This window comes from Musa acuminata, chromosome BXJ3-4 (genome assembly GCF_036884655.1).
Source record: "Musa acuminata AAA Group cultivar baxijiao chromosome BXJ3-4, Cavendish_Baxijiao_AAA, whole genome shotgun sequence".
Taxonomy (NCBI): domain Eukaryota; kingdom Viridiplantae; phylum Streptophyta; class Magnoliopsida; order Zingiberales; family Musaceae; genus Musa; species Musa acuminata.
In genome coordinates, this window is record NC_088352.1 from 32,515,168 (window position 1) to 32,539,473 (window position 24,306).

The 24,306-nt window shown below is 33.9% G+C and overlaps 2 protein-coding genes across 5 annotated transcripts; one reads left to right on the top strand and one right to left on the bottom strand.

Annotated features, from left to right (window-relative positions):
* The first annotated feature begins 217 nt into the window (after positions 1-217).
* On the top strand, positions 218-14,682 carry LOC103981931 (synaptotagmin-3). 3 transcript variants are annotated; one of them, XM_018825606.2, is made up of 13 exons: positions 218-398; positions 1,178-1,276; positions 5,119-5,169; positions 5,294-5,417; positions 11,019-11,137; positions 11,217-11,318; positions 11,417-11,491; positions 11,656-11,732; positions 12,256-12,505; positions 12,756-13,115; positions 14,086-14,214; positions 14,314-14,491; positions 14,612-14,682. In XM_018825606.2, the coding sequence occupies exons 1-12, from the start codon at positions 288-290 to the stop codon at positions 14,440-14,442; spliced, it is 1,626 nt and encodes a 541-aa protein (XP_018681151.2). In that variant the 5' UTR covers positions 218-287; the 3' UTR covers positions 14,443-14,491; positions 14,612-14,682. The 3 variants fall into 3 exon arrangements, with proteins under 3 accessions (XP_018681151.2, XP_009396974.2, XP_018681152.2); XM_009398699.3 differs by having other exon boundaries at positions 14,314-14,682; XM_018825607.2 differs by lacking the exon at positions 5,119-5,169 and having other exon boundaries at positions 14,314-14,682.
* A 669-nt stretch (positions 14,683-15,351) lies between these two features.
* LOC103981979 (MDIS1-interacting receptor like kinase 2-like) lies at positions 15,352-17,139 on the bottom strand. 2 transcript variants are annotated; one of them, XM_065145608.1, is made up of 3 exons: positions 17,012-17,139; positions 16,184-16,818; positions 15,352-16,105 (listed from the first exon to the last, which is right to left on the bottom strand). In XM_065145608.1, exons 2-3 carry the CDS (start codon positions 16,782-16,784, stop codon positions 15,744-15,746), a joined length of 963 nt encoding a protein of 320 aa, XP_065001680.1. In that variant the 5' UTR covers positions 16,785-16,818; positions 17,012-17,139; the 3' UTR covers positions 15,352-15,743. The 2 variants fall into 2 exon arrangements, with proteins under 2 accessions (XP_065001680.1, XP_009397039.2); XM_009398764.3 differs by lacking the exon at positions 17,012-17,139 and having other exon boundaries at positions 16,184-16,999.
* Between the last annotated feature and the right edge of the window lie 7,167 nt (positions 17,140-24,306).

Sequence of the window (24,306 nt, forward strand, 5' to 3'; positions counted from 1 at the left end):
ACGTAGCCGTAGGAGGTCCCGAAAGGGCCCCATTTATCTAATCACAGGATGGGTAGGTGTTTGGGTGATTTGTAGTTGAGTAATGTTAAAAGTAATGCTCGAGAGGAAGCATCGGTTTTGGCGGTTTATTTATTTTACCTTATTTATTATTATTTTCGGGGGACGGCTATCCCTGAGGGGACTCTTTCGTTCCTATAAATAGTTTCTTCCGGTACTGACACTCTTCTGTTCCTATTACGATCCATATCGGTCGTCCGCCGATTCGATGCGGTACTTCGTCGCCGGAGATGGGTCTGGTGGACACTCTCTTGGGCGTCGTCGGCTTCGGGCTCGGCATTGCCATCGGCCTCGTGGTCGGCTACTTTTTCTACGTGTACTTCCAGCCCAGCGACGTTAAGGTGAGGAATCGATCGATGGTTTCCTTGTAATCAGCAATCGCTTCCTTTTCGATTGTTCGGAGACGGTCTTGACGGGGGCTTATCTTCTTGTGTATTTGGTTCTTCGGATTGAGTTGCGAGATCGGTGTTCTCTTGATGGTTTCGAAGATGGGGGTGGCGTTTCTCGGACTTTTTCTTTTTTGGGAATTTGACATGATTTTGTATCTTTATTTCTTGTTTGGTTATCGTGGATTTTTGTCGAATTCGATGGTAAAACTCTGCTGAATTTACGGGGAAAAGATATGATTTTTCTCGGCTCATCCCAAACATATTTGTGGTTTGTTCAAATCGCTCAGAAATTTTTAGACTGTGATAAGCATCAGGTCTCTCTCTATTGATTTGATGTTAATAGAGATAGGAGATGAAATCGACGGATTTTTCATGCACAATTTACCAAATTTTCCCCCGAGAATTTGTAGCAAAAGAGAAATGTCGAATTGTACACTACTTGTTGGTCAAAGACTCCTATCAGATTAACTCTTTCTAGGTGTTCTGAGGGTCAAACACTAATGTTTAGGTCAGTTCCGTACACGTAGGTGGAGCTGTCGAGGCTTCCAGCAGAGAAGTTGGTTCGTCTTTCCTGCATGACTGATTTTTGTCACTTTAGCACATGTTATGACCAGAACTTGCAGTAAAAATTGAAAAAGGACTTTTCACTAGAGCAGAATTTCTCATCATGTCGTGTACAGACATTCTTAACCAAAGGAATTAAATGAGTGGTATGGATGTTCCCCTTGCAGGATCCAATTGTAACACCATTGCATGAATTGGATTCCAACGCCTTGCAAAAACTTCTACCGGAGATTCCATTTTGGTTGAAAAATCCTGACTATGATCGAGTAAGTTTGTTTCCTTCACGTTACAAAATATCCATTATGTGTATTTTTCCTTATAATAATTCTATTGGTAATGATTATTTGTGCACTGTAAAACTCGCAGATCAATTTTTAGATAACTATGTCATTAAAGCTTATATGATAGGTGTTATATTGCTTGTGTTTGGACTGATTGCTGTATGTGATTAATCTATACATCAAATTATTGACTGCTTAGTGCGGTTTAGCTGTTGATCTTACTCTGTGGATAATGAGATGCATATTCTAAATGGTAGGTCATATCATATCGGACATGGATAAGTGGTTGCCAGACATATACTTATTTGATCATGACATGCATCCACAAAAAGCGAGTTGTTTGATGATTAAACAAATACATTCCGTGTTTTTTGGAAATTAGGATTTGCTTAACATTAAGATGGAAACAATTGGATGACTTATTTCAATAAAACCTACATATGTAAATATATGAGAAAGCACAAACTCAATGCCAGTGTCAATTACAGACCATGTGGTTTAGCAGGAATTACCAACAACTTCTGTTATGTTCGACAGGACTATTTTGGACAATGTATCTTCTTAATTGGATTATTAAAAACCATGTGCACATGATTTATTTCTTATTACTTGCTGGTCTAACCAGGATAGCTGTTGCAAAATCACTTGGCAAAGTTCTTGCTTAAGGTCCATTGAATATTCTGATTTAGATGGAAGTGTCATATAAGGATCACAAGGATGAGATTCTAGGGAAATTGCAACTGATGGCAACACTGTCAGACGCTGTGTTGAGTAAATTTTCTGATGTTTAGAAGTCATGTAAATTCAAGTTTCTGCAGAAAAGTAATTGTTCATGATAATAAGTTGAAGCTAGTAAAATCAGAATCCTTCCCCATTGACATGATGAGCTTGTAGCTTGTCTAGGATCCTCCTTGGAAAAGTTTTCTGGCCACAAATTTTGAATATCATTTATTTCTTAGGAAAATAAGGTTATAGCTTAGTTATTTAAGACTAGCATGGCTCTTATTCACATCAGTACACTGGTGTTTTAATATTAGGCCTTTATACTTGTCCTTTTATTTTATCCTTGTGCAGAACAAAATGCAAGTTTTGCTACACTGGAATTTTTCCAATATTCTTTTTTGTTCTCTTTGAATGGTTTACTTTACTCTTATATTTCTTTCGTTTTAATTATTTCTCCATGTATCCCTTTCCTATGATAAACTGTTAATATAGAAGCCGAAGGTTATTAATTAGGCTAAAAAAGTTTCAACTAGAATCTTATTAGTTACAAAAACAATATGGGCCAATGTATTTTGGCTTTTTGTTATATTTTGTATCAGCATTCATGATGGGCGAGACCTTTGCTAAAGATAGAAAGGTTCAAATCCAGACTGTACGATGCAGATACAGATCACTGATATTCAATTGAAATTACTTTATGATTATGGTCTATAAATGTGTTAAAAGATGTTATAATTTTTTCTCACCATGTTTAATAAACTTGTGTAACTTGGAGCACTTTCATTTGTTAGATGTTCCCTAACATGAATCAAAGACTTGGACAAAATAAGTCAAGATCATTGCATGGTGGATTAGAATAAGCTTCGTTACTTGTGATTGACACAATTGAAACCAGATCCTTTCTACATTTTCAGAAAAAAATAGTAATAAAAAGATATCCTTGACCGAAGGCGATAACTGAGATGTTAAGTCCCATAACTTAAGGTTATTTGATGGCAAATGTAAATTGGTAACAAAAAGATATTTTGAAGACAATCGATAACTTGTGAAATGCTTAGAAATATTGACTACATCTTTGATGACGTGGACTAGTCCCTGCCAAGATTAATCATAAAGGTTACATGCTATATATTCTCTCAAATAACATATGAAAATAGCTGCACCAGGAACATCTTTACTATGACTTCCATGTAAGATGTTTAACTGAGTGTCAGTTTCCTAAACGCATAATACAAGTGTTGGTCTATGGATTATGCAGGAAAAAACCTCTCTGGTACTTTGAATATATTAATGTCTTCCCTATACAAGAAAGCAGATAAACAGAACAATCTTGTTTGCACCTTATAACTTTAGTATATATTTCCAGAAGAGCTGGACTAATTCTTGGGAGAGTCCAATGGCTGAATTATTTTAAGGACCCAAAATCCAAGTGCTCTGCATTTCATATCAGAACCTTATAAAAAATGACAAACTGTCTGTATGAGTTCTTCAATCAGAAGCCAGTCCTTGTATTATGTCTAGTCACAAATACTTCCAAACTTGTAGTTGAACCAAACATGTAAAGAATATTAATTTACATTATTGGCATGAGAAATTGAGATAACCAGGATTAGGATTAGCAAGGCAAGGCATGCATATGAAATAAATTAACAGGAAAAAAAGATCCTTACACGGCCTGTTATTTGGCATGAGAACAATAAAATTATTTGGTAATTGTGTAAAGAGTCAGAAGAATGCTATTTTGAAGTTGTACGCAAATATGTAGTATTGTAAGATAAATCAAAGTATTTAAATCTGGATGTAAACTTTCAACCTTAATTATTAATAACTAGTTGAAATTCTCTAACTCAGGCTTAAATTGTACAATATATTTTGAGTTGTTCATAGTACACCAATCTATAACATTAATTATTATAAAGACAACTATTGCTCTTGATGGGTGGCTCAAGTAAACCACTATAAGCTTCTCAAATGATAGTAGTGATTTCACTCTTAATAACACCAATCTAAGCCAAAAATGGGGTTTATAATGTATGGTAGTTGGATGCACAAATAGTCAATCTAATAGTAAGAAATCCTTGCAAAAAAAATGAGAGAAAGGAAAAAGGGAATTGATATAGCTCTTTGATATCATGTTAATTCTTGAAAGTATCAAGGGTGGAATTAAGTAAAGCAAAATATTATTGAAGGTGTTATACACCCAAAGTAGATTGAAGCAGTTGTATGGGTAGGGATTCAGGTCTGTATGGAGCCCAGGTGACAAGCTTTGGAAGCATGTGTATTGTTGTTATTTCTTCTAAAAAGTTTAGGTGTGGATTCAGGTGCAGTTTAAATAATATATTAAAAAAATTACACAAGTTATTGTTTTTAGTAACTAACACACCTTCAATTGTACGAGTTAAATAATATATTAAAGAATTACACAAATAATATATTAAAAAATCGCACCTTCAATTGTACAAGTTATATTCTTTTTTATTATTTTTAATTTTTCCAACTTTCATTCAAAGTAATTTTTGGTCAAAGCCTCTTATCCATTCTCGTTCGATCACGGTGGGGGAGCAAGTCAAAATAGAAAAACTTACATTGGGTTTAGGGATAATCAGGTTCGAACTGATGACTTCCCGTCCACTTGATTCTTGATTTTGTGAACCTTGTGCAAAAATGCCTTCTATAGAAGACTGAATAAAGGTAAATATTTTTTCCATTTGAACATTTTTTTTTCAGGTTTGTTTTGCAAAAGCATCTCTGCGTAGCAGAAATATTTTCGTTTTTTCTATTAAGATTGTGAAAGATAAAGCACATCAATTTTTTAACATGGTTCAGAGAAGGATTCTGAATGTTAAGATTCATGATTGCTACATTTTTCAAGTTTTCACATAATTGGTAGCACGATGCCTAATTGGGTATTTTAGGTCTTAATGCAAGATCCCTGCTGCAAGAATACAGCCACATATTAAATTCACTGGCTTCTAGGTCTTACATTCTCACTCCTATATACATTAAAAATATTACTGTACAAGTCTCATTGTTGTATAATGCTTAGAAAAATCTTGTGTTAAAATTTATATTTTCAATTATTTAATATTAAAATCTCTTTGCAGGTTGATTGGCTGAACAAATTTATTCTCAACATGTGGCCTTACTTGGATAAGGTTCTTCCATGTTTCATATGTTTATATGGTTGTCCTAATAAGATATGATTATCTTGGAATTTTGAAGTGTGCACTATGTGATTTCTCATAAAAATTGTACTTGTTCATTCACCTACAATTGCAGGCAATATGCAACAGAATACAGAGTGAAACAAAGCCAATATTTGATCAGTATATTGGAAAGTACTGGATAAAATCAATCGAGTTTCATAATCTAACTCTTGGTTCTCTTCCACCAACAATTCACGGTTTGTATCTCTCCCTTGAACTTATATCAGATAGAACTCTATGAACTAGAGAGAACATAATTTAGAACCTTTATTTGGAGCTTTTTCACAAATAAAGTACTCAGTTACACATAGAGGGTACACACTTGTTGCCTGTATCTAGTTTGAGGGGTTTTCATTTTTTCTAGTTTCAATTGAATAATACTCAAAGCCAAAAATAATTTACACATTCATGAAACTTGGTCACATGACACATAACTGAGCCATCGAACCTGGTCGCATGGCACAACTAAACCAGAAAACTTGTTTAGATGACAAAACTGAGCCACCAACCATGATAGAGACAATTCATTTTGCAATGGTTTGTTATCTTTGTTAACACAAGGTGAACGATATATATATATATATATATACTTAAAAAGATCATACAAGAAGGGTTAGCTAATATTTATTTAACACTCATTATATTCTCTGGCTACATTTCAACTGGTTGATGAAGATAAATTTGCATATATGCATTTGAAAATTCTATTACATGTTTATCCCCAACAAATTTGTACTCCATGCATGACACTCGAAATTTTAGATTTTACCATAGACACCCTTCTCGGTTCATGAGCTTGACTTTTTATGTAGAAAATGTGTACACATATATAATCTACATTTTCGGACATAATGAGATCATTCCTGTAATGTGTGTTTGCATACTTTGAGAACTGTACCAAAAACAACAATTTTGAGATTTTTCAGTTGTAATATAATAAAATTTACTATAAAGAGATCCAAATAGTGCTATCTATTGCTATTTCTTCTAAAATACAGAAAATATTTGTACCGTAGATTTTACAAAACTAAATCACTACCAATGTGTATTGTTGCTGAGGCTTTCTCATGTTCATGCTTTTAACCAAGGATTTTAATTTTGAATGATACTGTTCGTATCGGGCGATACGTACCAGTTCGCCAGCAGACCGGTACGCGGATCGCTCGCTACCGGGCGGTATCATTGATCTAGCCTTGTATCGGACGATACGGGACAGTATCGGGTGATAACAGTCGATATTTCGACCGTTATCGCCCGAGACAGGTCGATGACGATCAATTTTGATCGTCGTCGCCCGCTATTGGGCGGTATCAGCCTAGCTGCAATGAGGGAAAAAGAAGCATCAAGGGAGAAGAGGGAGAAGGCACTCGAAGAAGAGGGAGAAGAAGAGGGAGAATCGAGAGAACCTTGACGCTTCTCGATCCGGCGCCACCCTCCCTCGACGATCCTGATCCAGGAGGTAACGGAGAGATGACGACTCGGCTTCTTCTTTGTCGCGCTCTTCGTCGTAGGCCAAAGATGCTTGCAGCCTTCACTGTGTTCTTCAGAGACATCTACAGCCTTTGATGTCTTTGTCGAACGCCACAGATGAGAAGGACCACATCTTCTCCTCATCTGGCGCGACGAGGAGAAGAAAAGGAGGCAACGTATGCCTCCTTTTTCTTATTTTTTATATTTTTATATTATATATTATAATATATATATATAAATATATTATGAGTGGTAGACCTTGACATATTGCTCGGTTCACTCATACCGTATCATATCGAGCAAAACTCGAAACGTCGATACGGTACAAAATTAAGAACCTTGCTTTTGACCATTGAAGTACGGATAAGTAGATGCTTAATCTGAGAATAATGAATGTATGTGAATGTTTAAAACTCTCAGTAATATGGAATTATTTTATTATATTGTAGTGAACCTTGGAAAATGGAAACATATATTTTGACCACTAGTTTGAAAGATGCAACTTTAGGCATCGTTAATGCAAAAATATATATTCTACCATTCTGCCATCAGTGATTAACTCTTGGATCAATATAAAAATGAGTCAATTAAAGTTCTTTCTTTGATGAAAATCCAATTTGCAACTATAGTTGGCTTACAAAAGCAAAATAGGAGGTGCTGTTCTTGTGTGCTTATGACCTTGAAAAATTTTCTAGTAATCCTAGTATGCTTCTGTGGCAGTTCAAGTGAAGATAACACATTCCTGGTTGAGATATATTTACTCGAAATTGACTTGAACAGAACAGTGGAATGTTCAGGACAACATTAAGTTGTAGACAAGATAGAAAAATGGAAAAAAATGTTGATATAGAAATGAAGAAGCATATCTGCTGCTATTATCAAGTTCTGAAATCTGAACAGAGTTGATATGTAAGTTAGAAAAAGATATATATAGAGAACAATAAAGATAACAAAGGCAAGCAAGTTGGAGATATTAAGGCAAGGAGATAGTAACTTACATTTTGATAACTTCATTGTTTCTCAGCATAAAATGAATGTGCAGCTCTAAGTCAACTCTTCTTCCTACTGGACTAGAACTTTTTAACTCGATAAGAACTAGCACAATCCTCTTTCCCAATCTTATCAAATTCACCCAAAATAGACCTTTGACTAGATTCGTATTTAACTAAAATAGAAATTAATATATTGATTATCCAGCAGCCTGCTTTTCCAAGAGTATAAATACAATGTTGCAGTTATAACTTGCGATACATTATGTGGCATCAATACTGGTATTATCGAAGGCTAATCTGATTTTGGTTATTCTTTTCACCATATAATTAGAAATTGGTAGGAAGCGATTAAATTAATCAAACTCATTTGGAGTTGACTGATCTTTTTCACTAAACGGTTTTACATCCTTAAAGAAGAAAGAGGAGAGCAGAGTTGGAGAGGATACAGAAGAAGAGGAAAGTTGAGATGAAAGAAAAACAAAAAATTTAGTTGATCACAAATGTGAAATAGACGGAGACATAGTGTTTGATTTGTATCGCAACCATCACATTTGTTGTCTACCAGCATTTATTGTTTTAATCTTTGTTATCCATCATCATGTATAATAGTGACAATGATGTAACTGGATGAAGCTGTTACTATATTTTACATTTTTTGTTTTTGTATTGCATACACTTCAAATAGAGAGCAATTAGAAAAGAAGTGGACCACAATGAAGTTTATTCATTGAAATTTTTTATTTTTTAATTATTTATAATTTTATATTATAGTTATTTACCATAGTAATATTTTCGTATAATATTGTTGCAATTTATTCTATAATATATATAATATTTATTACTAGTTAATTATTTATTATTTTTCATTGTATTTTTATCATTAGTTAAGATAATCTTTAGTATGATTCAATAATTCTACCGGTCCCAATCATATATTCCTTAGCTAATCTTGATTCTTGATCCCAATGTCAATCTTGTGAATTAAGGATATAGGTATGTTTAAAAGCAAATAGAATTCATGGTGAGATTTCAATAAAAGTAGAAGATCATATAAAAATATGTAAAAAGAGGAAGGAAGTTATTTGATGAAGAAAGAATAACAAAAGTTCTATTACATAAAAATACACAATTATACTTTTGACTTAAGGCTAACTATATTAGCTTTCCTTCACTCCTACATTGACAAAAGCCTTGTGTATTGAACTTAGTTTTTATCTTTAATTAGATAAAATAAATAACTTGACCGGTACTAATAATCTGATGACAAAACAAATTGTGACAAAAGTTATAAAAATAAGAAAAAAGGAAAGAATTGTGGATAATTTTTCACTCACACTTGAGGTATTTGTTTCTTATAATATGTGCGGCAAAAAATTGTGATGGTATCCTCCTGTGGTTTGATTCAAATTTGTTGCATTTCTTGAATATAACAGTGAGTAACCAATGGGAGTCATGTGCCTGTAAAGTCAATTTTAAGTTGGAAGGTATCTTAGATTACATAACCTAGCACCATGGCATGAAGGGTATTGCAGCATCATTCATCTGAAATCTGGTAACCATCAATTGCTCCATTTACAAAAGTCTTTAAGTACAAGACTAAAACTTGAAATGTTAGTCTCTGTAATGCTTCTTCAACTCAAATACCAATTATTCATCAAATATTCATTCTCCCAAGATATAATTATCAAGCAACGACAATTTCATATATTCATTACTTGTAATAAGAATAAAAAACGGATTTGAGTGGCATCTATCATACAAGTTATGTTAACAACTAATATTCTTTGATTGGCATCGATCTCAATATCATTGATTACTCTTTGCCGTCAAGAATATTTAAGTTGTAGCATTTCTTTTTACAAGAAATCTCCATTGTAGTTTGAAATAGTATTTTCCATGTGAGGTTAGCTCCTGATGTGCATAGCCTAGTGGAACATTATTCACATGTTAGGAATTACACTAGGGCTTAAAGCACTAGTTTATAATGGTTCTCACCATATATGTTTTCAAGTTTTTAAAGAACATCCTTATTTCTTGTAAGAAATTGATTATTCTTGAAAAGTTTAACCGAAAAAAGACTTCGACATCATAAGGTCCTAATCTTGAATCTCGTCTTCGCCACTTACCCCTTATATATATATATATAAAAAGATAACTATAAATTTGTTTGAAAATTTCTACTATAAGCTTAAAGGTAATATAGATTGAACTAAGGTTCTAGACCTTCCTTCCATTAATATTGAATTATTTACAAAGAAATGATTTGAATTATTATATTATTTTTTAAACAATATAAACTTTAAGATTCAAATGAATCAAGTAATCAATTGATGGATATACTTGGTTTTACTACCAAAAAGAATGATGGGACTCCATGGGCGATGGATTAGGGTTCTCGATCCTATGTATCTATGTATCAATTTGATATGTTTGTCGGACCCAATCCTGAAATTGATCCCACGACATAGTACATTAATACACCGTATACCATTGGTGCATCAATGCAGCGATGATCGTAGTTTGATCATCGTGAACCACATGTCCGAGATAGCTCTTGAGACAAGGACGATTATGATTAAACTTGACCAGTACTTCTTTAAGAGAGCGAAAAATATGAGAATGAAAGAGAGATGTAAGTGAAAAAGAGTTTGAGAGAGCTGAAGAGTTTGAGAGAGTGAAATGAGTTAAAAGAGAGAAGAGGAAAGGGTTTAAAAACCCTTTCCCATGGTTTAGACAATCAAATTGACCGTTATCGACCAGTACAGACCCCGATAGAGGGTCATGTAATGGGCACTGCCTAATAGAGGGCGGTCCATGTACCGGTCTCCCGTCGGACTAGTACATACTACCCATACTGAGCGGTATAACTCGGTATATTAAACCTTGGGTTGAACAACCTCATCTCACATTTACTCTAACTCGTAACCGTAAATGAGCACTTTTAATATGGTGTTATTTACCTCATGCTTCATATAATTGCTGGTAACAAATTTATTTGTAAAATTACAGTATGATAATAGACAAGGGTTAACGTTTATTAGGGTTAGTGGATAATAAGCATGGGGCCCTATATTATTGGGAGAAATAGAAAGTTTGACGCCCTGCTTCCATGCTAAACATCATATCTAATGTAATTAAACACATATGAAAAAATTAATGAATGTTTTATTCCAGATGACAAGGGGTTCCTATCATTAGACTAAAGCCCTGTAATTTTGATCTTGATTGTATTCTTCTGCAGTTATATTCTTGTAGAAATTTTAGAACTTAATGCAGATATCCTTTCCTTTCACTTATTTTGTAACAAGAGCTGGATTTATGTTCTCCTCTTATTAGGAGTTAAGGTTTATGAAACTCAAGAGAAAGAATTAGTCTTTGAGCCTGCAGTTCGATGGGCTGGCAATACAAACATAGTTTTAGTACTAAAGTTGTCTTCCATCAAAGTGACAGTGCAGGTCAGACATTTCCTGATTAATTACTAGGTGAAAATGACTTGCAGTTCATGCAACTAACATAACACTTTTCTGTTGTTAGCTATTGGATTTACAAATATCTTTGGTACCACGTGTCACTTTGAAGCCACTAGTTCCAAGTTTTCCATGCTTTGCCAACCTGACTGTCTCATTGATGGAAAAGGTAATCAACATTAGTTGTTTGGATCCTCTCCATATTGTTTACAAGATTAACTTTTCCAGGCATCACTTATGGTATTTTTCTCTCGTACAAAATTGCAGCCATATGTTGACTTTGGGCTCAAAATTTTGGGTGGAGATTTGATGGCGATGCCTGGCTTGTATCGGTTTATTCAGGTGAATTTGGACACTATGGCTAACTGCGAGATACTTGACCAAATAACATATTATTAACATGGTCAAATCATAGAGATTTCTTTTTGTTTCTTCTTTTTTGAGTTCTAGTTTTGCAATTAGTTTAGTACCCAACTAACTACTTTTGGAACCATTGTTGACCACAGGATACAATTGCAACAGAAGTTTCGAATCTATACCATTGGCCAAAGCTTATAGAAGTGCCTATTTTAGATAGTTCTAGGTAAGCTCATTGTTAGAGTGTTCACAAGGATGCTAACAATTGCATATTTGTCTTTCATGGGTTGGTTGATTGCTGTAGTATATTGCTTGTATCCCTTATATGGTTTGTTAAGGTTTCTTTTCTACTGCATGTATGTTTTATGGCGCTATTATGTCTTAATGTAGACATTTGGGCTTGTTATTCCCAGACACATGCAACAAGAAGTCTAATGAACTACATAATGACAACAGGAAACTTGAGTCGAACTTGTCATTAAAAGTAATTAAAAAATGGTAATACAGTGCAAGAGACTTCGGCAAATGCGGGGCCTGATGTGAGACTTTTTTTTATATTATAAATGGATCTGTTATCCTTATTGAGGGGATGGAAATAGAACTCTGCACATAATATAAACTCAATTTGTGCTTCATATTGTTAACATGCCCTTGATCAACCTAGCCTTGTGAAGGGTTGCTGGCATCAATTTGTTGTTAAACAAATGGTTGGGCAAGACTTTTAAAGTCTTATCGTCTTATCCTTGCAGTTGTGCAACAAAGAAGCCCGTGGGAATATTGCATGTCAACGTTGTTCGGGCATCTAATCTTCTCAAGATGGATTTGCTCGGTAAATCAGATCCATATGTTAAACTCAGCTTAAGCGGGGAGAGACTGCCTTCAAAAAAGACCTCAATAAAGATGCGTAATCTAAATCCTGAATGGAATGAGCAGTTCAAGCTTACCGTGAAAGACCCAGAAACTCAAGTTCTTCAGCTGCATGTCTATGACTGGGAAAAGGTTTAGATCCCTGTATGCTTCTTTTCTCTTGTTTAGTCTATCTCCTTACCTGGTTTATCTCCATTTGAAGTTTCTAACTACTTCAAGACACTGAAATATTCACTCCAAATTAATTTTTGTTGGTTATTATTGATGATTTTTTAATTTGTTTACTGTGATAGATAATTTTACTCTTGCATAACATCACTTATCCTTTTGGATGAATGAGGGCATCATAAAAAATTCGATTTATTTTGATATGATTAAACAGGTGAAAATGCACGACAAGTTGGGCATGCAGGTGATTCCTTTGAGTTTGCTTACTCCTCATGAAACAAAAGAGTTCACTCTTGATCTTCTCAAGAACCTAAACCCCAATGACCCACAAAATACAAGAAACAGAGGAAAGATCATAGTGCAATTGACATTTGACCCTTTTAAAGAGGATAATGGCAGTTTCAATATGGGTTTAGATGAGAAGCTTAGTGGCAGTGATAGAGCTACCCAAGATACATCATATAACGGTGGGCTGTTGTTGGTGACGGTAGAAGCTGCAGAAGATGTGGAAGGAAAACGTCATACTAATCCTTATGCCATGATCCTTTTCAGAGGTGAAAAGAAGAAAACTAAGGTAAGTCCAAGGACATAGATGATTACTGAGCAAGATAATGGCACATTACATATACATCTTTTATGAAGTGCACTCACATGCCAATGACCTTGTTGTTGGAGTCTTCCAACCAGTACATCCATTTATAAATTTTATGAAACATAGACTAGCTTTTCTTTATCAGCTACATATCAGTTTTAATATGCATTGTTTTTTTTTCACTTTTCTACAAGTATACGTCCAGCTCCTTCATGCATAATAATATCAACAAAAACAAGCCATGATAGCCCAACTATTTAGGATCATTTACATGGATTTCTTGCTGCCTTGAGCTCTATAAAAGCAAGACCCTTAATCAAATTAAAATATTTAAGTCATATTTTTAATAAAGTTTTCTATAAGTCTTCCTCTATCTCTCCTTGTACCATTATTACTAATCCAACTCCATACATTCGAATTTCAAATGCTATTCTAAATTTCATTTCTGGTCATTGTATTATTTCTGTAAATAATGTCTTCTTTTGCTTATGAAATTATTTATTTTTTCAGTTTTACTATGTTTTACTTTCACATTGACCTTTGGCTATGTACATTTTTTTTCTCCTTATATCCCACATTCATGAGAGCTTTATTTCATTGTGTCTAGCTATTTTGACTTTGATTTTCAATTTATTCATAGTGATCAAAAAAATTCTAGCCTCAGAGAACATCTAGTTTTTAATTTGTTTGTAGCATTGTTTCAACATTTATAATCTCATCCATTATGCTTACCTTACTATTTGTAGACATATGGTGCAACTAAGCTTGGTAATGATATCCTTCCCATTTTACTATTGCTTTTTGATTTATGTCAAAGGGTCCTTTTCTCTTCTTTACCTTTCAGAATTTAAGAACACATAATTTAGGTTTTATGTGCCGGGTTGGGTATCTGTATCTGAATGATCATCATTACAAATATTTATCTGGCTTGCTAATGCTATGGCATTCTCAGGTCATCAAGAAAAGCAGAGATCCAAGATGGAAGGAAGACTTCCAATTTATGTTAGAAGATGCCCCAATTGACGAGAAAATTCATGTGGAAGTACTGAGCAAGGGGAGACTTTTTAGCTTTCACCCCAAGGTTAACAACATATTTGGATAAAGCTTTTTTCTCCTTTTTTTTTCTTGTGTCTTGTCTTCTTTAGTATTATTAATTTTCATTTTCTTTTCTCATTGGCAGGAGTCCCTGGGTTATGTTGATATCAATCTTTCAGATGTTGTAAACAATGGACGCATAAACGAAAGATATCATTTGATAAATTCACGCAATGGAGTTATTCATCTTGAGATCAAATGGAACACTACCTGATGGTGCATGCTCTGCTGCTGTGTATATCCCAGAGTTATGCTATACTAGTGTATGTAATTTCAATTTTCCAGTGTCTTATAAAATTACATCGTTGATTTGTTTTGTTAATATATATGACTTTCATCTTTTGATACCATGTAAGCCTTAAATGACAATGATCATGCTACAGCATGTTCTTTCCGGTGTCATATGGCATTGGCCTTAACAGAGCAAATGCAACATAAATGGAGTGGAGGCTTATTGTTGCTGCGTGCAATAGCATTGGAGAGATTACAGAACATGTGTGAGATTGACTATTGGGATTCAGTATTCCACAGTTAAGTTATTGAAATAAGATTTGAAGGGTCAAAACCTTATTCAATATATTTTTTACATCTTCATTCAGGTTTTTCACTTCATGATCTCACAAATAAGTTACAATAATTGTCGAAACAAAGATTGAGAGTTTAGAATGTGATAATGATGTTTCAGGTCTACCTATCAAAATTTTATTTAATATATTTTTAAAAACATCGACCGATTTGATTGATAAATATTTTTATCAAATTATCGTAAAGTCTTAGGATCAAAATGTATGGTCACGTATAAAGTCTCGCTTCGTTATTTCTTTTTAAGCTTAGAAACCCAATTTTTTTGAACTTTCAGGTGTGTCGTTCAAAGTAAGAGTATAATGTTTGAACGCCCAAATGTCTTTCGAAAGTCTGTTATACCGCTTTCTTTCAACAATTAATTATTAAGAAAGTTTTATGCTAACTCATACTTGAGGACTTTAGGATTGCATAGAAATTTTTAGAACAATGAAACACAATTTAGAGATTGTTTACCTGTATTTTTTTCATATTTCAGTCGTATATTATATGAGAAGGTATCAAAATTTTAAGAATTTAGAGATTATAAAGCATTTTAAAGTTAGCACATAAATTTGGACCTAAATATTCCAGAAATCCATTTACATTGTTTTCTAAAAAAAATAGTAGATAATATTCTTTTTGACAACTCGAATACTCAGGATCAGAAGATTCATAGTCATACAATCTAATTTGATTAATACAACACGAAGGTTTAGAATCCATGTTTCTCCTGGAATCTTGAACGATCCTTTCCAACGGCACCTTCAAGAAATAATACTCAACAGCGGTGTTTGCCAGTAGAAATCTGATCGAGAGAAAGTACTGTATCTGATACTGCCCTCTATTTGCGCTGCATGAGATAATAGTCTCTGCTCTTTTTGGATTCCCGGTGCCAGTGCCATGCATCCGCTTCCATTCGATCGTATCATCATCAGCCCCATCATGCCTCCTTCATAGTTCAAGACTCATCAACTGGCACAACCTGATGGTGTTCATGGGCTGATGATACGCAGCATCGGGCTTCTCCTTGGACAACTCGTTGGATATCCACCGCATGTCCGGTCGTGACTTGGGATCAGTTCGCACGCATGTCAACGCGATCATCGCGGCTGTGGTTATCTCCTCTCTGACGCGATCCGTGGGGCACGGAAGACGCCGATCCAACACATCTTTGAGGAGTGTGAGTTGTCCGCAAGGCGAAGACAGCGATAGAATGAGCTCCCCGGGGTGTCTTCCCATCATCACCTCCAGCGCCACCACCCCAAAACTATACACATCGCACTTCTCCGTTACCTTCATCGTGTAAGCAAACTCTGTGAGAAAGCAAAAGTAGCTGTGATTCTTCTCCTGTCCTTAAGCAGAATGATTCGGTGGTACATATCGGGTCATACCTGGGGCGACGTATCCCATGGTGCCTGCAAGCGTGGACCAGTTCGATGAATCAAGCTGCATGAGCTTCGCAGTGCCGAAGTCGGAGACGCAGGCCTTGAACTCTGAATCGAACAGGATGTTCTTGCTGGACACGTCGCGGTGCACCACGCAGGGGATGCAGTCATGGTGCATGTAGCTGAGCGCGTCGGCCACGTCCCTTATGCACGTCACCCTCCTCTCCCAGTTCAGCTCCGCGGCTCTCTCGTCCTCCTCCAGCATGCACGCCAAGCTCCCCCTCTCCATGTACTCGTACACCAGGAACATCCACCGCGAGTGGTTACAGAAGCCGTAGAGCTTCACGACGTTGCGATGGCGGATCTCCATCAGCGCCCGGATCTCGTTCCGGAAGCCCTTCTCGTTGAGTAGCTCCCCGTTGTCGCCGAGGTGGAACTTCTTCACGGCCACCACCTGACCGGTCGGAAGTTCTGCCTCGTACACGCTGCCACATCCACCAATTCCGACGCAGTAGGCGTCGTCGAAGTCCTCCGTCGCGTCGATGATGTCGCAGAAAACGGCCCTCCCGTCGTAGTTCCAGATCGAGAACAAGTCCGAGTTGCTCATCTCGGCTTCCTCCTCCTGCTCCCAGATGCCGATTCTTTGGCGGCGGCAGAGAACAACACAAAGGTATACAAGGGGAACAAATATCACGACAGAAATCAGAACCAAGATGCAGACAATAACGACTCCCAACTTGTGTGGTGGTATTAGGCTCCACATCTCTCTAGATTTAGCAGACAAATGAACAGACGCTGTTCTATTGATCTTGTAAGAAGACTTCGAAGCAGTACCTGAGACCAGTGAAGACAATATCCGGGTTCTCGTATCAATCAAGAAACTACAACCACAACAACTCGGATGCCGTTTGAACGAGCAAGGTGCGAGTGGTTTAGTGCTTGACGGGGAAGATGAAGTCAAGCACGTGGACTTAGTCTTGGAAGAGAATGCATCTGGAGGACCCCACGGAAGACTACATTTGGAATCTCAGTCTGCGAAGACTTGACAAGTCAAGGAAAGACTCACTTGAGATATCATGACTGCTTATGTGAAGAAGAACTAGCCAGCCAAGGCACGAAAAGATGTGGAAGAAACCAAAATCTTGTGGAATAAGCACGGAGAATGGAGACAGATGAGAACAAGAGACGTCTCTGGTTATCGTACCGTATTGGCGTCGACATCGATCACTAGTCTTCGCCGGTGAGCACAGTTTCGATGGTGTGATTAACGTGTTAATGATAAGAATGTGTTTCGTGCGAAGTGAAGGTGTTCTTCACGCCTAATGATATATCAATGTTTATTATATATTTGAAAGCCAAATTGAAGGATTCAATAAAGAGATATCGGAATACCTCTGACATGAGGTTAATATATTAGAGAAAATTGTGGCAATAGGAACATTTCAGAAGATTTATCAAAACAATGCATCTGTAAACACTCAGATCGGTCAAAAATCAATTTCAAAAAATTCATCTTAATATGATAATTATTATGCATCAAATGAAATAAATAGTTGATAATTAATGATGTTATAGTTATGATGGAATTCTTAGATATATGACGTCAAAATTTAAGTATATAGTTTGTTTAATTAAAACTTAAAAATGAGTGAATAATCACGATCGAGTTGATGAGATGTTGGATGAATCATGAGCAAAAGAAAATAGCCAGTATGCACGACTTAAATAATTTGTAGAATTAAAAGCATCCGTCGGTGATAGCTCGAAAAAGAGGCAAAAGCACTGAAAACTAGAAAAAGGTTGAGTGCGTTAAGAATTAAAATTATATAAGATTCTTATTTTTTATCATAACTAAAAGATAATTATCCTTCAAATAAACTGATTAGATGAAATTTTAGTTGTTTAAAATAAGTGACATGATAATATTATCTTAATTTAATTTGATATTCTTATACCTATAAATAGATAACAACTTATACGTATAGATCCATCTAAGTCTCATGTCTGTAAGTCTAGGGTCAGAGATCTAAGATGTTGTAAGTATTTTTCTTTTGAACAGTTTAATATATATTTATTTTTACTTCTATCTTGATTTCTATTTCTTTTATTTGGTTTGATTTTAGGTCTAATATATCTTTACTAGTATTTGCTAAAAGATTATACTTACATGTGATCCCTTCCTTTCTTCACATGCTATTAGAGTCGAGATTTTCTTAGTGAAGATGATAATATTTTTTTGACTAAAAATTACAATAGGCAGGTTGGTGGATTTGATATTGAACTTATCAATCAATCTAACTAAAAGATCTGAAAGACTTGGAGTCCTATCTCATAGAGGAGAATCTATGAGATGTGGTTAGCAACAAGTTGAATTTATATTAAAAAGATCTTTATCTCTTTAAACATATTATTGGTTGTATTACTTCAGAGATGTGGATCACTCCTTCATGTATTAATAAAAAGAATATGGATCGACTTTAGTATTTGAAAAATAATTTAACAAATACTATCCAATGGAATCTCTTAATTTCTCAATATTTTTTGAAGATTAAAAACTTTATATTCAGAGATCCAAATGTGCTTATTCAATATGTTACGTATATTCAAGGATGGGTTCTAACAACTATCCTTAGTAGAGCTAGAAAATCTTCTTGTTTCTCATTAATCCATAACTCGTCAGTTAATGATGGGAGTCTCTACTTCAAGGGAAGATGAAAATACCCGTATATGAAAAGGGATAATGATTAAGATAAAGAGAAAAAGGATGATATTAATAGTAAGCCATAGTCTTCTTCTAACAATGTGCAAATCGAAAGAAGATCAAGTGTTATAGGTGTGACAAGAGGCCATGTCAAGAAAAATTATCGTTTTAAAATTAATAAAAAAAATATTACAAATAAAAAAGATTGTTCTAATACTACTGATGAAGATTGGGTCAAATATTTTACGATTGAAATTAGTATAGTGGAAAACATGACATTTATCAACTTCAAACGTGGCTTAGATAGTTAATTCAAGATGTGATCATCATCTTACTAGTGATGGTACCAAATTTATCAATCTTCATTAATGTAAAGGTTATGATGCAATTATCATGATAGACAATACTATTCACTAAGTAGAAAAAGAATGCTTCAATATAACATCATATAAATATAGTGATTCTATTACATTGAAAAATGTGTATCATGTTTTAGGTACGAAGAAAAAAAAAGTTTCTCTTATAAATATAGTTGATGTTAAAAATTATATATTTTTTAATCCTTATGAAGTCAAGTTTTTTTATAATATAAAAGAATTAAATATAAATATAATACACACTAGTAAAAGGATTAAATATTTATATATTTTATCAGCATCTAACTCTTATGTTGATATGATGAGTACAAATGATTATATAACAATCTGACATACTAACTTAGTTATATAAACTATCTCAAATTAAAGATCATGATATAATCTAAATTAATGATCTTCTCAATCTTATTATTGTTAGTAGTGATGAAGTTTATAAAGGTTACCGATATAGTAAATCACAAGCAACCTTTCATTAATTACTTTCGAGGTGTAAAGTTCTCTTAGAACTTATTCATAATAATCTAATGGGCCTACTCAAACTCCATCTTATTCATATGTTTATTATATACTTCTCTTTATCGATAATTTTACAAGATTCAGTTAGGTTTATTTTGTGAAGAAAAAAATCAAAGGTTTTCACCCAATTTCAAGAGTTAAAGTTAATAGTTGAATGTGATTTTGAAAGAAAAATTAAAAAGCTACCCATGACGAATAGTTCACTTTTGGTATATTCTTCTCCTTTTGCAAACAGCGTAGCGTCGAAAGAGAGCTCACTTGTATAAATATACCAAATATACCACAACAAAATAGCGTGACAAAATAGAAGATTCAACATCTTACAGAGACTTGTAAGTATTGGTTTCATGTAAAGAATTTACCCAAAACCTTTTGGATAGAAGATATGACATGTGCAACTTATATTATTAATCGAAGTCTTATTAGCTCAATCAATCTGGTCTTCAAATGAGCTCATGTTTGGAAAGAAACTAAATATTAAATATTTTAGAGTATTTGATTTTTCGATCTATGTTCACATACCAGTCTCAAACAGAAGTAAACTTAATGCTAAGGCCATGAAATACATATTTAATAGCTATAATAAAAGAAAGAAAGAAAGATTAGAAATACATAAATCCATAAATACATATATATATATATGATATCTCAAGATGTGTTTGATAAGTTTTTTCTTATTATCTTTCGCAACTAGTTTCTTTTGGAAATATCAATCATAATAATAAAAGTGATATATGTTCAAAGTACTCCTGCAAAGTTTGACTCATCTTCCTTCAAATTTATATATGCTCCTATTATTTCTTTATCACAATTGTGGACAACTGATAGAAAAAACAATGATGCTCGTGAAGAGAAAGTGTCAATATTAAAAAAATAAAAAAGAATAATTAGAATAATTATCAAACTAGTATGTTATAGAGATAGAGACAATATACATATATATCGTTATTTCTTTTCTGAACTAATTGATGATCTTGGGCCTAGGAGTTAACTAATGCAAAAGTATTATGGATGAAAAATAAAGACTTGTCATAAAGATGAAATTTGGAATCTTATGTCAAAGTTTATGAATATAGATCCAATTACTTGCAAGTGAGTCTAGAAGGTGAAACATAAATCGGATGGAAGTATAGATCACTATAAGATAAGACTTGTTATAAGGAGATTTTTTAAAAAATATGAAGAAAATTATGAGGAAATATTTAGCCTTGTGGCCAATATTTCATTTGTCTTGGTAGTAATCTTCTTAGTAACTAATCTTGAGTGGAAGTTTTGGCAACTTGATGTGAAGAATGTATTCTTATATAGTGAAATTGATACTGACATTTATATAAAGCAACTATCAAGGTATATTTATATTTTTAAACTAAATTATATTTATAAGCTCAAGAAGGCTCTTTATGAGTTAAAATAAGCTCTTAGAGTTTGGTATGAAAAAATTACTTAATATTTATATTTCTATAGTTATTTTTCTTCTCATTTAAATCTTAGCTTATTTATTAAAAAAATAAAAAAACCTACATATTATTATTTTTCTATATGTGGATGATATGATTATCATTGATAATAATATCCTTGATATTTCGAAGCTTTATGATGATCTTTCTTTTCGGTTTGAAATGAAAGTCTTAGAGGAGCTCAATATTTTTCTTGCTCTAAAAATAATAAATATAAAAGAAGTCATATTTATCTCTTAAACAAGTTATACAAAAAAAATTAGAATTAACAAAAGTAAAAAGGTTTATACTCGAATTGATGTAAATATAAAGCTAAGTTGTGATGATGACAAAGTTCTTTTGTGTTTTTATCGGTGAATCACTTTATATAATCTCCGAGAAAGTCACATCTTAATGCAACAAAAAGAAATATTAAAATATATGAATTATATCCTTGATTTGGGGTAATTTTATAAGAATTGCATAATTATGTAGATTCACTTTTAGCTATCTTTTTGTATAGTTCTACTCAAATATGCGGTAAGAAAAAAAAAAAAAGTCTCTCATTCTACAACATAAGTATATTTTTTATTTGCTAATCAAGAATGTGCTAGTTACAAGTGCTTTGCTAGTCAATCACGTGAGTGATGACACATATGATAAGCTGCACAGTCTTTTTACTTATTATTATTATTAGTATTTTCTCATCTTATGTTGCTTGTTATATATATTATGATGTCATTGGATCTGTATAATAAAAATTAGATCATGAAAAGATCATAATAATGAGATCAATTAACCTATAAAGACAGACCCTAAATATTTTCGGTCATCGGTTATTCGAGAGGGATATCGAGATAATTGGACAGACCGGTGTACTATATACTCATTCATATGATGAAGGTAGTTGGTCTCATAGCTGCTTGTGTGAGGACACTATACTGAAAATGCTCTATATTAGTACTCAACTCTTTGATACCAGACTTATAGATCTAGAAGTTCCGGATCTAGTGCAGTCGGTCATCGGGAGTAGTAGCCAACCTTACGAGGGCGATTGAGTGTTGATAGAGGATCATTCACTCTCAATGTCATGAGAGGAATATCCCACGTGTTCTCGCTCAAGCAAATCTCTAGCCCGAGTCGTTCGAATTGAGAGAGAAAGAGTTCTTTAGAAAAATTTGATTAGAGTGAAACTCGAGTAGATTCCGTAGGGGCCTGATAGTAGTACTATGATCTATGGGATATTAGATAGATGAAGGACTATAGATACATGGTAACTAAGGACAAATAAGTCCAATTGATTGGAATCTCATGTATTGTTTGAAAGCTATAGCGTAGTAGCCTAGTACGTAATTGATGAGTCAAGTGAATTATCGTGGAGATAATAATTCACTGAGTCAGAAGGAGTTCTAATAGGCATGACTTATAGTTTACTCAATATTGAACCTAGAAGGTCACACATATATGGTAGATGTTACGACGAGTAGAGGTTTGGATATAAGATATCCGTCGAGCCCTTATATTATTAGATCTTTTTGATGAGACCTAATAAGAGTAAATAATGATTATTAGATATAGATCCATTAATCTAAGAGGTTTAGGTAGTTGAACAGAGATCCAATACCTAATAGGACAGGATCCATTAGGGTTAAGTTGATAAAGATCTTTATAAATATGAGAGAACCAAAGAGGTCATGGACTAGACTCTTTTTGGTTGTCACCTTCTATTCACCTCTCTCCCTCTCCTCCTCAATTGACAATCCTCTTGATGGTGCAAGAGGATAGCAAGAAGAGGTCAGTCCTTCTTGATCATTGCTACGAGGTGGTGCATGAAGACTATGAGGATTCGTATAGCAAAAAGAGGAGTGTCATTGCTTCATCTACCATCTGGATTACCGCTAGAAAGGAAAACATCTGACCTCCTTCATCCAAGCAATTGGATCTATTTTTTTGGGATATATAATCTCACCTAGGTAAATCATCTCATACGTGTTATGCGATTTTTCGATTTTAGTGCATCAATCTTCACATGACAATCCGATATTATATTCTTGGAAACCAGTTTTATTTTTTATCCTTCCATGCATGTGATGCTCTATTAAAGTTTTCCAACATAATGTATATGGTTAAGGGTTTTGATCGAAACTGTTTACTATCAAATTACTAACTATTTTATAATGTGACACTCAAAGTACCCTAAAATTAGTTACAAATATGTTTTGTTATTCAAGAACCAAATATATTAAAATTAAATATTATTTTATTTGGAAAAAGAGTATAAATAATATTATAAATATCTTTATCAAATCTCTTTGTAAAGGATAGTTTTGAGGATCTTCTAAGCAAATTGGGACTTATTTTCAAAAATATATTTTAAGAGGAGTATTTAGATTTGAAGTTATATCTTTCTTTTTAGAGGATTTTAAGATTCTTATATTCTATCTTATCATGATTAAAAGATAATTATTTTTTAGATAAGTTTGACTACATAGTCTTTTTAGTTGTTTAAAATAAGAGATGTAAAAAGATTCTCTTAGTTTAAGTTGATGTTCTACACCTATAAATGGATGGAATCTACATATATAGATCCATCCAAGTCTTAAGTTTCGAGACCTATAGGGCTTAAATATAAGGTTCGATTTAAGATATTATAAGAATTTTAATATATTTTTACTTTTAACTTCTGTCTCATTTTTTTCTTCTTCTATATGGTCAGGACTAATAGTATCTTATTTGAAACTGGATAGTCTTGATTATATTAACCGTTCTAGATAACTAAAAATGTCTCAGAATGAAGAGGGAAGGTACCAAGTTACCTTTATTGATAAGGTCAACACAGGTCTGGGAATTTGTTTGGAGCAAGACTAGTTGGAGCCTAAGTTCAAGGGCTTTCTGTAAACCTTTTGAGTATAGCAAAGCCTTCGGCTTGTAGTGGGGAAATGACATTATAAGATGATGCACTTGTTGCAAGACAAGTTCCTTACTTGTCTTCTATGGTAAAACCAAAACCTGCACAAACCAAAGGAGGGTTGAATGAGCCATCGCAAGTGATGGGAAAGTTTAAGTTAATACATTGATTTGTGGTTGAAGAGGTTATAG